Source organism: Dipodomys spectabilis, unplaced genomic scaffold (genome assembly GCF_019054845.1).
Source record: "Dipodomys spectabilis isolate Male_0828 unplaced genomic scaffold, ASM1905484v1 ptg000138l, whole genome shotgun sequence".
NCBI lineage: Eukaryota > Metazoa > Chordata > Mammalia > Rodentia > Heteromyidae > Dipodomys > Dipodomys spectabilis.
This window is the reverse complement of record NW_024870815.1, coordinates 6,030,663-6,047,638: the sequence shown is the minus strand read 5'-3', so window position 1 is coordinate 6,047,638 and position 16,976 is coordinate 6,030,663. Positions and strand designations below refer to the sequence as shown.

General features: G+C 32.6%; 1 protein-coding gene across 3 annotated transcripts in view; it reads right to left on the bottom strand.

Moving 5' to 3' along the window:
* The window catches only part of Nipbl (NIPBL cohesin loading factor), a 172,689-nt gene that overhangs the window by 29,669 nt on the left and 126,044 nt on the right, over window positions 1–16,976 (bottom strand). For all 3 annotated transcript variants that reach the window (XM_042690590.1, XM_042690591.1, XM_042690592.1), the window contains 12 exons: window positions 16,285–16,423; window positions 14,412–14,494; window positions 13,249–13,381; window positions 12,264–12,407; window positions 9,620–9,709; window positions 8,547–8,761; window positions 7,799–7,901; window positions 7,230–7,328; window positions 6,980–7,126; window positions 4,308–4,442; window positions 3,339–3,437; window positions 2,498–2,551 (listed from right to left, as the gene is read on the bottom strand). In XM_042690590.1, coding sequence (XP_042546524.1) covers window positions 2,498–2,551; window positions 3,339–3,437; window positions 4,308–4,442; window positions 6,980–7,126; window positions 7,230–7,328; window positions 7,799–7,901; window positions 8,547–8,761; window positions 9,620–9,709; window positions 12,264–12,407; window positions 13,249–13,381; window positions 14,412–14,494; window positions 16,285–16,423 — 1,441 coding nt within the window. The remainder of the gene's footprint in view (window positions 1–2,497; window positions 2,552–3,338; window positions 3,438–4,307; window positions 4,443–6,979; window positions 7,127–7,229; window positions 7,329–7,798; window positions 7,902–8,546; window positions 8,762–9,619; window positions 9,710–12,263; window positions 12,408–13,248; window positions 13,382–14,411; window positions 14,495–16,284; window positions 16,424–16,976) is intronic.

Genomic DNA, 16,976 nt, shown 5'->3' with positions numbered 1-16,976 from the left:
TGCGATGTATTAAAATAATTCCCAACAAGAATTAAAAATTCTATGCTTTTTTTCCCCTCAATATTATGCTTCAAACCCTTATCAAGATAAATAACAGTGATTTTTAATGTTTACTTTCTTCATAATCAACTGAGGAAAAATGTTAAAATAGAGAATAATAATGAGCTACAGTCTAAGAGTTATTGACTATAAGTCTGGTATATTAAGGCCTGAGAATTTACAAGAATTCCCAAATAATATTGATAACTTTCAGAACTACTGATTAGACCCTCATGTTCATCCCAATTCAAATCTGCAATTAATTTTGTAATTTTTGTGCCATACAGGTTAGCTTTCTTTCTCCTATGTACTTCATACCAATGAAATCATAATAGACACACTTCTAAATCTTCTTTCATTCTGTTCAATGTTAAGAGTGTAGCACTTGAGCTACACTCCCAGCTATTTTTTCTATGTAATCTCAGGCTTTTTGCCTGAGTGGAAATATAAATTCTTTTTTTGTTGTCTTGTGGTAGGCAAGGATAAATTCTTACATTTTTGTTTCTAAAAAGTAAATCATTATAGCTCTATTTTCTGAAAAGACTCAGGACTATAACAATCACTATTGAACAGCTACAAAAAGACTGTTAAAACTACAGAGAACAAGAGGTTCTTTGGAAAATCAATCTGGGGTAGATAGATATTCGAAAAAATAGATCACAAAGGATTAATATGAAGTAGACAGGATCAACTTAAAGAGATTATTGGACAAAGACGGAACAATCTGCACTTCAAAAAAATTCCTGACTTCAATATTTTCAAACACGTCATTGACAAAAAAATCTATTATTAGTTCACATATTAGGCAACTTTGAAGGTTGATAAAACTCATTGAAAAATTGATAATTAACAAAGAAATCAAGCATTTACTTTTCATTTTCTGTACAAATTATAATTCAAAGTACAATTTATCAGTATAATCAACCAGGAAAAAAATGCGAAATTTCTTTATTTTTAGGTGTCAATCCAGGAGCTACAACTCAAGGCCTGGGTGCTGTCCCTGAGATTTTGTGTTCAAGGCTAGTGCCTTACCACTTGAGCCACTGTCTTGCTTTTGGGTGATTAATTAGAGCTAAGAGTTTCATGGACTTTCCTGCCCCCATGCTGGCTTTGAATTCACAATCCTCAGATCTCAGTCGCCTAAGTAGCTAGAATTATAGGCATGAGTCATCAGCACCTGGTTTAAAATTCCTTTTTTTAAAAAAGAAGAATCTTAATCCAATACAAGTTTATAAAGGTAAGAAAAATAACCAGTTTCAACTTGTAATGGAACTAACGAATGTAGGTAATCATAAAAACAAACACTGCGGGCTGGGAAGGTGGCTTAGTGGTAGAGTGCTTGCCTTGCATGCCTGAGGCCCTGGGTTCAATTCCTCAGCACCACATAAGCAAAAAGAAAAAAGCCAGAAGTGGCGCTGTGGCTCAAGTGGTAGAGTGCTAGCCTTGAGCTGAAGAGCTGAGGGACAAAACAAAACACTGCTGCTGGGTGCCAGTGGCTACCTACTCAGGAGGCTGAGATCTGTAAATGGTGGTTTGTTGAAGTCAATGTGTACAAAAAAGTTCCTGAGACTCTCTTCTCCAATTAGCCATCAAAAAGCCAAATGTGGAAGTGTGAATCAAGAGGTAGAACGCTAGCATTGAGCAAAATAGCTTAGGGACAGCACCTAGGCCCTGAGTTCAAGCCCCAAGACTGGCACAACAAACAAACAAAAATATCTATTACTGCTAGTTGTAGAGGCACATCCCTGCTTCCTAGCAGTTTGAGGTTGAGACAAGAAGATCATGAGTTTGAGGTCAACCTAACCTACATAGAGTTAGATCTCAAATGGCAGTAAGCAAAGCAATAAAACCCCAAAGAAATGAAAACTAGTACTGAAAGACTTTATAATAGATGCATTAGGCTGACAACATCTAAAGTTGACATTATGTGCAACATGATGTGATTCAATTCTATTAAGCTCCATCTATATAGTATTGTTTATCAACTACCCTCAAAATTGAGGTTTGATCTGTGTCTAGAGCTAACCAAGTATTTATTTATTTTGTAGATAATACTGTTTATGTTTACCTTTTAAAAGTCATTATTAAAATACCTACTAATGTTTATAGGTAGAATAATAGGTAGTCAAAGATTATTTTAAACATATTATAGCTAAAAAAACCAACAACAAAAAAAGAATGGGAGGAAGATAGATAAAGTAAGTCTGAAGAGGAAGGCTGAAGCAGGGTTTAACATTAAAGTGACCTCTATATTGCTAGGGCAATATAAGAAAAACCCTGTCTAAAAGACAAAAAATAAAATAAAAACAAGACTGGAAAAATGGGATAACTTCAAAAGCTAGATGATAAATACTTTTATTCGCAAATTTCTAAAATATATTTTTTAAAAATATTATACTCTATGAAGAACTGACATTCTATCAAATTTCATGCTCTCAAAACACAAAGTAACACTTACATTTTGAAGAAGCTGTTCAAACCAGTCATATCCAGTATCTCTGCATGCTGCAACCTAAGGGTGAAAAGGGAATGAAAAATCAGAAATAAAAGTTAGGTAATATGAATTAGAAATTTATTTAAAAAAATTTTGTTCCACCGTCACCTGAAGAATGTGCCTCAATTTTTTGTAACTTAAAAAGGTTATTTTTAAAGTAAATAATTTTTCAGTACTTCAAACACTTGCCAATGCTATAAAATTTTATTGTAAAAATATCCTAGAAGAATTAAAGAAATTAGCTCAATTTATTGAAGATTAACGTAGCACTACATTTGACAAGTAACAGTAAAAATGAAAATAATTGCTTCCTGTTTAGGTGGAAGATTTAAAGATATAAGTAAAAATAGAGACAACCATATAATTCACTATGTAGAATTTCTCATATTGAAACATGAAAAATATTGTGGTTGAAAGAAATTATAAGACATACATATATGTATAGTAAAATGAAATTAATCTAAGTTATTTTTCTGAGAAAGGCAAGAATTACTATCTTTAAAGTTTATTGCCCTTTGTATATGTTTTTCTGCTTCTTTTTTCTGTTTTCAATTACTGGAGCACAATAAACTCAACAGTGTGTGCTTATATTAGTGAATGCCAAGAAGCTGGTATATGCAGAAACACCAGTCTCATCTTACTTGCATCTCTTGATTTATCTCCAGAAACACAAAGTAAAGGAAGGAGTACTAAATGTCAATTAACCAAATCTCTCATCGCATGATCTCTCTTTCTTCATAACATGGGTTGGATATCTACTAGGTTCTCATCTACAACAATCTACACTTGTTTCAATCTTTCTTACCACATCAGTGATGTTCAAAATTTTTCTCGTCATTGCTTCTTTGTCATTGTGTGGAGTTGGAGTAAACCAGAGTTTTTGGAATGTTTCATTAACTAATTTCTAGAAGAGAAAAATGCTCAAATTAGCTAACTACCAAAAACATGACAAAATTCTAATCTCAAATTATCATCAAGGTCCAATACTAGCTAAGGTAAAAGATTATACAAGTTTCTGGAATAAATTTCCTAACCAATAAAAACCATCAATTAAGTTTTCAACCTTATAAACTTTTCAAGACTATAAACTTTGTTAAACATTAAAAAAATTTGTATGAGCAATACTATATCTAACAACTGCTCTGTAATATATACTCAAAAATATTTTTACTACTTTGAAGAAATTGTTAGCGTTACAAAAAAGTTGTAATTCTAACAAACTTAAAAGCGAAGGGGAAATGTGTCTACATACACTATTGAAGTTAGGAAACAAGTCTGCTTATTTGATTTTTGCAGTACTGGGTTTAAACTTCATAATCTGTGCTTGCTCAGATTGCTTGCTTGGCTGATACTTTATCACTTAAGCCATGCCTCTAGCCCTGTATTTTACTGGCTATTCTGGAGAAAAAAGTCTTAAGAACTTTTCTGCCTGAACAGGCTTTGAACAGCAATACTTTGGATCTCAGCTTCTTGAATAGCTAAGATTATAGGCACGTCAACTAGCACTTGGTTTGTGTAAGTTTTAATTAAGTATTTATTTATTTAGAAAACCAAGCACATAACATCTGAAAATCAAAATGTCTATTTCTTAAATAGAATGAAGAATCTAGAATAATGTAAATAGATACTATAATTGCTAAATTGGTTGAGAAAGATTAGATTTTATTGTCATAAAATCTACAAATTAAATAAAAAATTAAATGCAATAAACACATAAATTATTTGAAATATTAATGAAAAAGAAATTTTACAATAAAATGATGTTTCATCTCACCTTAATGCCTTCTTCATCATTAACTCTGCGAATCATTTTTACACACATTTCTGTAATTTTTGGAAATGTTGGTTGTTCAATACAGATGTCTCTTAGAATCTTTATTACCCTTTTCCTGACACTGATTCCAGTATCCTGATAACAAAAAGGTATTTTCAAATGTTATAAAAATTGAGATGTTATAGGTCTATGAAATACAAAAGTAAAATTTGAAAGCAGACACCAGAAGCATTATACTAATTGTTAACAAGATAAACACTGTCTATATAATCTTCACATATTTTCCTATTATAAAATAACTTTATTATGTTGTTTTTCCTTTAAATACATTAATCATGACATGGAAACAAATTCTACAGTTTAGCACTGACCTCAAGACTAAAGAATAAGCTTACCAGATTTAAATAGGATGATAAATATAAAGATTAACCAAAATCTAACAAAACCTTTGAGATTAACTATTAAATATAATAAAGGATCAAATTAATAAAACTATGGAGAAATAAAACATTTTAATCTTTTAAATGAGTTTGTAGAGGGGGAAATGGTAAAAACAAAAAAAGTAAACATATAATCTTCCATTTAAGGCACAACCCACTTGCTAAAATGTATTATATATTTGAATTGATTTTGATATTATTGATTCTGCTATTGTGATAGTAGGGTTTGACTTCAGGATCTTACTTGTTATCAAGTATTCCAACATTTGTGTGCTTAGCCTGTTTGGTTTTCATGGTGAGACTTGACTTCCATCTAGTTTCCCTGGATGGATTCTTCTCTTTATGCTTCCTATATAGTCTGGATAAGAGGCATATACCACCATCCAGTTTTTATTGGTTGACAGGGTCTCAAGGACTTTTTCTCCAGCCTGATCTCAAAGTACCTAATCCTCTGGATCTCTGCCTTCTGAGTAGCTGGGATTACTGGACCTGAGCTCCAATGTTCAAGCTTCTGATTCTTCAAAAAGCTTTAGAAAAGGCATTTGAGAGAACTGGAAAATTTGAATATAAACTACATATTATATACTAGAGACTATTAACTTGGTTCGATAACGGTTCTAGGATGGTATCCTGATTTTTAGGTGTTACAAAGTATACTTGAGAAAAGTAGTAAAATGCTTGTGAGGATTAACTTTGTCAGAGTTCATTAAATTTTTGGAAATTTTGTTGATTAATCTTTTTTTTTTTTGGTCAGTCATGGGGTTTGAACTCTGGGCCTGAGCGTTGTCCCTCAGCTTTTCAGCTCAAGGAGAGCACTTTACCACTTGAGCCACAGCACCACTTCTGGTTTTCTGAGTGGCTTACTGAAGATAAGAGTCTCATAGACTTTCCTGCCCGGGCTGGCTTTGAACTGCAATCCTCAGATCTCAGCCTCCTGAGTAGCTAAGGATTACAGGTGTGAGCCACCTGCGCATGGATGATTAAATCTTTTGATACTGAAAAACCTAAAGCAGTTTGAGGAAATAAATTATTCTGCATTTTCCTAAAATTATTTATTTTAAACAAAAATTGTATGCCTATAGTTGAATCTGAAAACTATAATGTTTTATCATATAATATCCAGATTCTAGACTAAAAGTAATAAGCTCATGTTGCTGCAGGAATACCTAATTTCAATTACTACAGCATCTACATTGAATTCCACAAGAAGTCAACATGTCTATAATGAGTTTCTCCCCCAGCCCCTTTTGATGGTGCTAGGATAAACTCCGGGTACACTTGCTAGCCTGGTACTCTACCACTGAGCCACACCTCCTGACCTTCATAGTTCTTTCCTAATGCCAATATTTTGTTTCCTAAGAAAATGCTTCAGGGCCAGAGAAATCTGGAGTATATACAAACAGAATGTATCAGTAGAAGAGTATTTCCTTCTTTTTTCCCCCAGTGGTATTAGGTATGAATTTAGGGCCTCATACTTACTAGGGAGGGGCCAATGCCACCAGAAATTTTTACTTTAGTCATTTTAAAAAATTTTTCATTAATGCTCAAGCTAGCTTTGATAAAGTCTACTTAATACTTACCAAAGAATAGGAATATAGCACACATTATAATACCCAGCTTTATTTGCTGAGATAGGGATCTTGCTAACTTTTTGCTAGGGCTGGTTAACTTTTTGCTGGGGCTGATCTCTAACAAGAGTAGCTGGGAATATAAACATGAGCCTAGAACAGTATTTCTTATTTAATAAGTTTGCTCTTGATTTTCAAATAATTTTCTAGTTTAACTTGCAGGTGCCAGCACATCATAATTCAGCTTTAAGGAAATATGTGAACCAATTTAGGGATCCAAATGTATTCTCACATATCAATGTTTATACTTACTCCCTACTTAAATATTTTTTCACTTATGTAATATATAATACACATAAATATGTAATTACTCTATAGCCTGTCCAAAAATATTTAATCCATGTACTATCTTTTATACTCACTGTAAACTTATATAAGAAACAATAACTAAAAAAGGATCTGATTTTCATAAATGATTTGTTTTATAAATTGAGCAGCATGCCTCTTGGAAACATATTCTTTTAGAACATCACCCTAGTTTATAGATTAGGCAATCTAAATAAAGAATTCACGCACATATTTTCCAGCTTAACAGTTTTAAAATAAGATGCAATACTCAAAATTATATTCACAAATTGTTATAAAAATGGCAAAACATGCATACCAATATTCTTTCAATTAGCATATCATAATACTGTTCAGCCAACTGAGGTCGACAAAGGACAAATCGACCTAGTAATTCTACTGCTGCTTCTCGAACACTAGTAGAGTTATCCATCAATCGTCCATGAACTCCTCGCTGCATATCAAGCTAAAGAAAATGAAGAAAATATAATTTTATAAATAGATCAAATCTTTTAATTTCACTAGAAAATACAAGTTAAAATGATTATTATTTTTTTTATACTCTTTACCCTTGCTAGAATACTGGGGTCTACAGCAACAACCTCAGATAAACACTTCATGGCTTTTGTTCGAACGGCAATTGCATTTTCACCAAGAACTCGTAGTATCTGCCAAGCAAACAGTGACATCTCATAAATTTTAGAAAATACAAAATTTAACAAAATATAAAACATACAATAGAAATCAATCTTTACCTTCTTTATTATAATCTATTATCTTACTGATCCAAAACTTTAACTTCAAGATCAGTACATATGATTAACTGAGGCATTTTATATTTATTTATAAAATAAGTAGACTTTACCTTGGAATTCCTAGTTAAGCATATTGAGAATGTTTCCTTTTCAAAATCCTTATAGCACCACTAAAACCTCTGTATGTACAATTTTGATCAAGGATATTAAAAATCTTATCAACATTTAAATGACCAGGAGAATAGGATATTAATACAAAATATAGAAATAAATGTTCTTTTAAGTATCTTTGCTCAACAATGAAGAGACATTATACACTACTCCACAATCAACTAAAATTGGAAAAGTAAAAATCCTTTCATACAAATCTTGCTTTAGCTTACCTGGGTCAAATAAATATCAAAGCTCTGGGCAAACGGCCTCATAGAGGCCAAATATCGAACAATCAAGCAGGCATCTTCATAGTCCACAGTATCAGAGTTCATCCTGTAACAGAAAAGTAATAAAACATTTTTTGAAAATGGGTATCAAAAAAATATATTGTCAAGCACTGATAAGAGATGCAGATTTTGGTGGGGAGCACCAGCTGCAGTGCATTTGGGTGTTTTTAACCCTCAGTGAACTCTGATTTTAGGGTACTTGAGGCTGATTTGGAAATTAAAGTTTTAAAGTAACCTTTTTTCCATTGTAAACGTTTCTGTAAATAACTACCAATTGGAAATTAGAATGGTAGAGTACTTTTCTGAATCCAATCCTATTTTTATTTTTTATAATATGTCTCAGCTATGATCTTTGGAGCAAAAGCCAACGGCAGGAAAAAAATAGTTTGTTCCTGGTTCATGAAGTATGTTTTTGCCTCTTTGTAAATAATTTTTTTTTTTTTGGGCCGGTCTTGGGGCCTGAATTCTGGGCCTGGGCGCTGTCCCTTAGTTCTTCAGCTCAAGGCTAGCACTCTACCACAGCGCCACTTCTGGCTTTTCCTGCTTATGTGGTGCTGAGGAATCGAACCCAGGCCTCATGCATGCAAGGCAAGTACTCTACCACTGAGCTACCTTCTCAGTCCATGTAAATAATTTCAACTCAAATAAAATTGCTACTTTCAATACACACATTTTTTTTACTGGATCTTACTTTAATGTGCTGAACTGAGAAGGCGTGGTTTTGATAATGCTTCTAAGAAACTTTTTTCGGTTTTCAGCTCGATGCATAATTTGACCAGTTGTCTCAATTTCTTTTGAATGATGTGTTCCTTCAGATGATTCATCATCTTTTTGTGATTTCATTGCTTTTTCTGTTTCTAAAGTTGTATCACGGAACCACTGGGCTATATAAAATTTACGGGAAAACTGGGGAAAAAAAATTTAGATAGATTTGAACCTGATGAAATTACTAACATTTCCACGTCATTAATAAAGCTAGACCATCCAGAAAATGAAAATCTCACTATCTAGAATATAAAGTTTATTTATTTTTTTGGTGGTAATAAGGTTTGAATTCAGCTTCAATGTAACTTCTAGAAAAGACACAGGCTTAAAAAAAGCTAGAAAATCTGGAAAATTTTGGAACACAGAAAACATACTATATTTAACTTTGCTAAAAATTACATTAATGTCAAGATTACTCAACTATATCAAATATAGACTACAACTATGAATAATAAAAATGTACACACATAAAACAGCAAAATACAGAAAGGTGATAAGTTAACTAGAAATTTATGTAATAAATGATTAAAAAACTAAAGGTAGAAGACTTCCTGTGTTTTAAAATTTTGTTTTACTAGTTCTAGCTGGCTAAACAATTTAGAGGTGTCCAATGACTTAATTGTGTACAATTTAGGTTAAAAAAATCCAGTATATGCAAACTGTTTTGTAATACTGTTTACAAATTTTATGCATGGCAGACCAAGCTAATATTTTGGATACATTGTGAGACATACATTGAAAATTAGTATTTAAATACATATATGTCAATTACTATGCTAATAAGTCATGATCGTGTGGTCCATAACCATTGTGAAGACTAATGATCTAATCTGGCTTTAAAAATAATCTGTTGCAAGACTTTCAAATATTTTTCTAATCGCATTAAATTCGGTTTACCATATGTCTATAACCAGAATTCCATAAGATAAATCAATCTTTAAGATTTCTCTTCTGTCCAGATTTAACAAGGACCCTTTAAAAAGGAGAAAAGAATCTTACAACTAGTGAAGGATCAGTCTCAGTGTTCTCATCCAAATAATCAAGCAATGCCTTTTGCAACTGTTGGATTTCATCTTCTCCTCCTGAAACCTGTAAGTCAAATAAAACCAAAAAGGTATTAGTGGTTTTGTTCATTTGAATTATATTTTTTGAAATACAATCTCACTGTATAGCCCAGGCTGGCTTCAAGCTTACAAACATCCTGCTTCAGCCTCCTGAGTTCTGTTAGGATTACTTTCATGCACCAACATGCCTCAGATACTTATATGCTTAAATAATCTCAATAAAAACACAAATGTGAGAGAAGAATCTTGGTATTAAAAATTAAAATGTACCTGGGTGCCAATGGCTGTAATCCTAGCTATTCAGCTACTCTGAGATCTAAGGGCAGTGGTTCAAAGCCAACCAGAGCAGAAGACTGAGAGACTCTTATCTCCAAATATCCACTCAAAAAACTCCTGGTAGTAGTGCTGTGGCTAAAGTGATAGAGTGCTAGCCTTGAGTACAAATAGGCTCAGAGGCTCAGAGCACCCAGGCACTGGGTTCAAGCTATCCAACCATCATCAACAACAAAAAATTAAAATATAGCTATTAACAATTAAAAGAAATAGAAAAATATTTCTGAAAAATTTTAAATGATGTATATTTAGATAATATATATTTTTTTGGGTCCGGTCGTGGGGCCTGAACTTTGGGCCTGGGTGCTGTCCCTTAGTCCTTCAGCTCAAGGCTAGTGCTCTACCACTTGAGCCACAGGCACCACTTCCGGCTTTTGTTTTTTCTGCTTATATGGTGCTAAGGAATCGAACCCAGGGCCTCATGCACGCAAGGCAAGCGCTCTACCACTGAGCCACCTTCCCAGCCCCTAGATTTTATATTGATAAACTACATGTCACCTTCTTTTAAAAAGTTCTTAGGTAGCTATTACATGGTGGAGGTAGTGTTTATTAACAATAATAGGAAAACTACATGTCACCTTCTTTTAAAAAGTTCTTAGGTAGCTATTACATGGTGGAGGTAGTGTTTATTAATAATAATAGGAACACAGTATGCTTCATATAGAATATGGAAATATACAACTAGTAAAAATAATATAACAGTATTATAACAGTATTATAATAGGTATTTACCACCCATCTAAGTGTGAAAAAGAACTGAATCATTAAGCTCTGTTAACAATTACTGGGCCATCCAGGTTTAGGTAGCTCACACCTGTAATCATAGCTACTCAGGAGGCTGAGATCTTAGGATTGAGGTTTAAAGCCAGCTCAAGTAGGCAAGTCTGTGAGATTCATCTCCAATTAACTACCAAAAATCTAGAAGTGGAGGCTGTGGCTCAAGTGGTAGATAAAATAATCGATGTTCTAGGAGTGTGCCGAAAGTGATGCATTCAAATACCGGCTACTTAACATTGTAAACTAATTTATAGCATGCTTCTGATCCCTCACCTAGAGTTACACTATCTATATAGTCATATGTAGCTTAAGAGGTATCAGGACTACTCTAGAAAATACTGGAAAATACCATTCTCTCACTGGCCAAACCTTAGACAGTTTGAATGTAAAATTATGGAAAGAGATTTAGTATATTAAACAGAATGTGAATGGTAGTACCATATTTGATGGTGATAAAGCAAATGTAGTAAGTTGTCAGTAAGGAATTTGGTTGAAGGATTTATAGCACTTTTTGTATCATTCTTACAACTTTTATTTATGCCTGAGATTTATTTCAAACTACAAAGTACAATTAAAAAAAAAAGAAAGAAAAAGAGGCAGTTCTACTAACATGGTTGAAGTTGTGTGTAGGAAAGAACTAGAAAGAAAAAAAAAAACAGGAGTTTTATATGTAGTACTTCATCGGCACTTAAAAAAGATAAAAAGGAAATAAAACACTTTCAGGATGAACACTCTAATAAACTGAAAAGAAGCCCTCCTTTCCTCTCTCCCTTATACTAAGATGTCCAAAACTCATAAGTAAAAGATTGAATCCAGGGTCTCATACATAGATAAGACCTGTTATCAACAAACTATATACTTAATTATCAAAACCAAATATAAACAAACAAGTGTCACACATTCATAATAGTGGTCCATACAATGATAGCAAACAAAGAATTCACATAATCCATTTGGAGGTTCTAATTAGACCACAATTCACTGTTAAGTATTGTCTTTAGGGGGCTTTGAAAAGCCAACTTTTAAAAGTATAAATCTTACTTGGGGACTAGTAATGTAGTTCAGTGGCAGAGTGCTTGCCTAGTAAGAACTAGGCTCTGGGTTTGATCCCCAGTACCACAAATAAAGATGAACCACTTTTCTTTGAATCTACAAAATGAGACAAAAGGCTAATGTAACAATATTAAAAAAAAGCATTTAACTTTTTTTTGGGGGGGGGGGGGGTCCGGTTGTGGGGCCTGAACTCTGGGCCTGGGCACTGTCCCTCACCGATTCAGCTCAAGGCTAGTGCTCTACCACTTGAGCCACAGCGCCACTTCCGGCTTTTTTTTTTTCTTTTTGCTTATGTGGTGCTGAGGAATGAAACCTAGGGCCTCATGCATGCAAGGTAAGCGCTCTACCACTGAGCCACCTTCCCAGCCCCATTTAACTGTTTTTATATCCATAATTTTAATTCTTTATTTCAATACCTGTTTTAAAATTCGTTCTATAGATCCTTGGTCCATTTTGCTTGTAACAGCATCTTTCCTCAGTCGGGCAGCAACAGTTCCAAGGTAATCAAGAGATGCCACTCTTAAAGCCATTTCTGTTGACTTGTTACTGAACTGATGAACCTAAAAACAAAATAAGCAGACTTAAATTAAATGGGTTTCTAATACTACATAGAAATAAGTAATCTGAATTCCAAATTTTATGTTATACTACTAGGAATTTAAACTTCTTGTGGTACAGTCCCATGAAGTTGTTTTTACAAACTTCTGTTTTTCTGAAATTTATACTTTTATTATTTCTATAAAACTACAGTTTATACATTCGTAAATACAGTCACTTTTTAAGTGTTGGCTCAACTGTTTATACAAAATGTGATATCACTAAGTAATAATTTCTTAGGGTAAAATTTTAGTATCTTTGAAACATCACCACAGTTTCTGGATAGTATTATATTTTCCAGATCACAAAACAGGCCTCAAAAACTTTGTAACAATTTACAGTGTTCAATTCCAAATGTACATGAGAAATAAAGGATGATCATAATAATACTTTTCAGTTTCCCTACTATACTACCTGAAGACTAAAAAGTACCAAAAAAAGTCAACAAAGTGTTCACATTAGTCAGTTACAAGATCAGAAAAGACTAACTATAACTTATGATTTACTACTGAGTTATTTTTAACTAACGTTAGCACCTTAAACCAAAATTATATAAACAAAAAAGCTCCCTGACCATGTTAAAGCCTATATATCTTTTGTAAAGAAATGCAAGTATAAAATGTATACTTTAACGTTTTCTACAGGTACTGACAATAAATGTACTGTTATTCACATGCAAAAATAAAAATGCAATGTTTGTATTTCCTTACACATTTTTAAAGAATTCATCATCTGTGAATCAGAGTACATCCTCATTATGTTGTCTTCTATAAATCTAATAATCTTTAAATGCTATGCTCTTACCAACAGTCTCCCTAACAAACTAAGGAGTAGTTCAGCAGCTGGCCATTCAGGCTTATTGACTGTTGAAAGAAGATCTTGAACAAAATTTTCAAAGAGTGGTCTGTAATCTTCTTCACCTTGCTTACTACCACATCTGTTCAAAAACAAATAATGAAAAGACACCCATTTAGGTAACATGCCTACTATATTGATTGAAATTTTGCTAAGTATTTTTTTCTCTGTATTTTGTAACAAGACATAAGGAAAATATTAAAATATTGTCTAAAATAAATATATTTCTCAAATTCCATTTTCCCTTGTTATTTTGTTTATTAACCAATATTAACATTATTTTCTGGCAGTTATGGAACGTAAAAAAAAAAAAAAGGCAGCTGTTTTTCCTTCTACATGCTCACCATATATTCTAGGCTGAGTAACAATCTGTTTCCACAAATTTTTCTACTGAAATAGACTGCCCAAATATAGTGAAGAAAAGTTATTGAACTTTACTCTAGTACTTATACTTTGGGACCAAAATAAGCAACTTTACATAATTTGAGACTTTTAATACTCTACAGATTATGGTAAAATCTTTCTCCTAAACTATTTTAACATAAAAATTTATGTAATTTCACTCACTTTTATTATTTTTAAAATTTTATTGTAAAGGTGATGGACAGAAGGGTTATAGTTACTTAAGCCAGGTAATGAGAACATTTCCTTTTGAACATTGTCACCTCTTCCGTCATTCTCTCCCAATTTTTTTCCTCCAGACTTCCCCCACAGCCTCCAAGTTGCATAGTTCATTTCCAACATGTCTAGTAAGTATCACTGCTGAATGGGTTCACCCTTAGTCCCAACCTTTCCCCTCCACAAATCAGACAGACAAAGAGTACAGAAAAAAAATACAGCAACAAAAGGGAATAAAACAAAGAAAAAAAGAAAAGAAGAAAGAAAGAAAAGGAACTGCAAACAGTACAATAAAAAAACTTCTTGTTTCCATTTCTTGGAGTTCATTTCGATCGGTATCATTTTATATCGTCATATACACACAGCTTTTGTGCTTTTGTGGTCCTCTCAAGAATATCCTCCTTTTGTTACACTGTGTGAATGTTTAGAGTATTGTGTGATTAATCTGGTCCATGCGTAATTATTTGTCTTTTACTCTCCATTGGGTCACTCACTTTTTAAGGAAGATGGAAAGGAAGTTTTGGGCTGTTCTCATAGCTGTTTCATAAGAGTTAGTAATGACAACATCCTGGTCAACCTAGTGTGGAAAAAATGAATTGATAAAGATATTAGAAACAATCAACAAACAAGTTAGATAGATGATACTGCCACATTATTACTGCATACAAGTAATAAATTAAAAAAAATTTTTTTTGGTGGTTGTGGGACTCAAACTCAGGACCTGGGTGCTGGTCCCTAAACTCTTTTGCTCAAGGCTAGTGCTCTACCACTTTGAGCCTCAGTTCCATTTCTGGCTTTTGAGTGGTTAATTAGAGATAAGCATCTCATGGGGACTTTTCTGCCCATGCTGGCTTTGAACTGTGATTCTCAGATCTCAGCTGCCTAAGCAGCTAGGATTACAAGTGTGAGCCACTAGTGCCTGGCAATATAGTTAAATATTAAATGCTTAGAATACTCTGATATGTGATGTGTGAGCCACTGCACCTATCTGCTAAATGTATTTTTTAAACTTTAGAACAACAAATAATGATAGATCTCCTGTTAAATCTATTAAAATATGCAAGAGTGAGAAATGAAGTCAACAAATGTAGTATCAGTAGCTACTTATAATTCAAATCAGAACAAAAAGTAACCGAAAGTACAGAATTTCCAAGGTCTAGAGATATAGTTCAGTGATAAAACACATGCTGAACTATAAAGCAATCAATAATACAACCACCAAAGAATATTTTACCCTCAGTGTTTATGAAACCACTGGAAAACAATTTAAAGGAGAATTCAACATGGTCACTAGAAATTTAAATATTAGCAAATAAAGTTAATGCACAGCTTTTAGAAACTCAAAGAGTGAATAAATACAAGGAATAGAGTTCAAATTCAGTAATATTAAAGAAGAATTTGCAAAATGAAACACAATAGAATTTCACAGTAATCAAAATAGGCAAAGCCAAATTGTAGGAATGTAAACTGAAATACCACTTGGTACATGAACTGGTAACTTCCAAGAGTTAGTGAATGAATAAATATAATTTGGTAATTCTACTTTTATGTATATTCAAAGAAATTCATGCTTTAAACTATGATACCATTATAAGTTTAACTCAGGACAAACCGAATGTATGATGTTTGTAAAAATAACGTTGAATGAAAAAATTAATCATTGTTTATATAAATTTGAAAACCATAATAACCTTATTCACCTTCAAATTGATAAATAGAATAGAACAGAGATAAAATAGTATGATACTAGTCACTAATGGTTAAGGAAAAGAAGATTAAAGACAAAATAATAGGATTAGGTGAGTCAAAACAGTCTCAATTTTTTTGGATAGTATTTATTTATGTCATTAATTATTATATGCTTACTAAATACACATGCATACTAAACAGACTATGACATAATAAAATGATTTTTGTTTCTACTTAATTTTTGTTGAGGTGTAACTATAGAACTTGGAAAAATAAGACTCAATGGAAATTATAAAACTAAAAGCAAACTGTAGCTATGAATTAGTCATAGGGAGGACATACACACAGTTTCCTAATTAATTCAATTTAATTATAATATTGCTTCATATTCAATAGCTCACTTAAATTTATAACACAAGGATGGTAGGCCTGCAGTATTAGCACCCTCATTTTATAGTTTAAAACAAATCCAGCAAGGTTAAACTCATTTGTATGTTTCATAATTTGTGGATATATCAGAACCAGAATTCAGGTTTCCCCAAATCTCTAATTCTGTAAGTGACGATAAAGCCAAGCCATGAATCCCTAGTTAACAATTTTAGTTTTATAAGAATGCAGAGAATATAGGTATTTTTGTCCATTAAAGTACAAGGTTATTAAAACATAAGATTTCCTTACTTTTTTATTTGAATCCTCTTCTGAATTAGAGTCCTTTTCTGATGATGGCAAATGTACTACACATTGAATAAGTTGTAAAACCAGTGCTGTAACCATCTGAATATACATAGGTTCTCCATCCATATCACTACTATTTAACCTTTAATGAGGAAGAAACAATTTAAATTATATGGTGTATAAAGATAATCTTATTATACCTGTAAAACCATCATTTGAAAGTTTCAAGATTCTTTTGTTTTTTAGGAATCATTGTTTATACAGTGTCCATGTATCTAATTACTCTGAAATTTATTTAAAGTTTTGGTGCTGGAAAACCGAGGGTCTTTCATGTTTTAAGCAACTATTCTACCACTGAGCTACATCTCAGCCACAAAAATGCCTATGCATGCTCAAATGACCAAAGTACAATACAATAAAAAGTAAAATACAGTATTTAATATGAAGGTTTATAGTCAAGAATTACTAATTTTTTAAAAAAATGATATAAATCTTCAAGGTTTCCAAATGTCTACATATTCTGTAATCATTTGCTGAATGCAAAGTAGTAATCTGGTATTAAAATTTGCTATGGAGTCAACTATTTATTCCCTGTGCTAGAATTGCTGGCACCCATTGTGGAAACTCAAGTTCCATGTGTGTTTTGTTCTACAAATGTTGTAGAAATGTGAGAATTCTGGCCGGGCGCTAGTGGC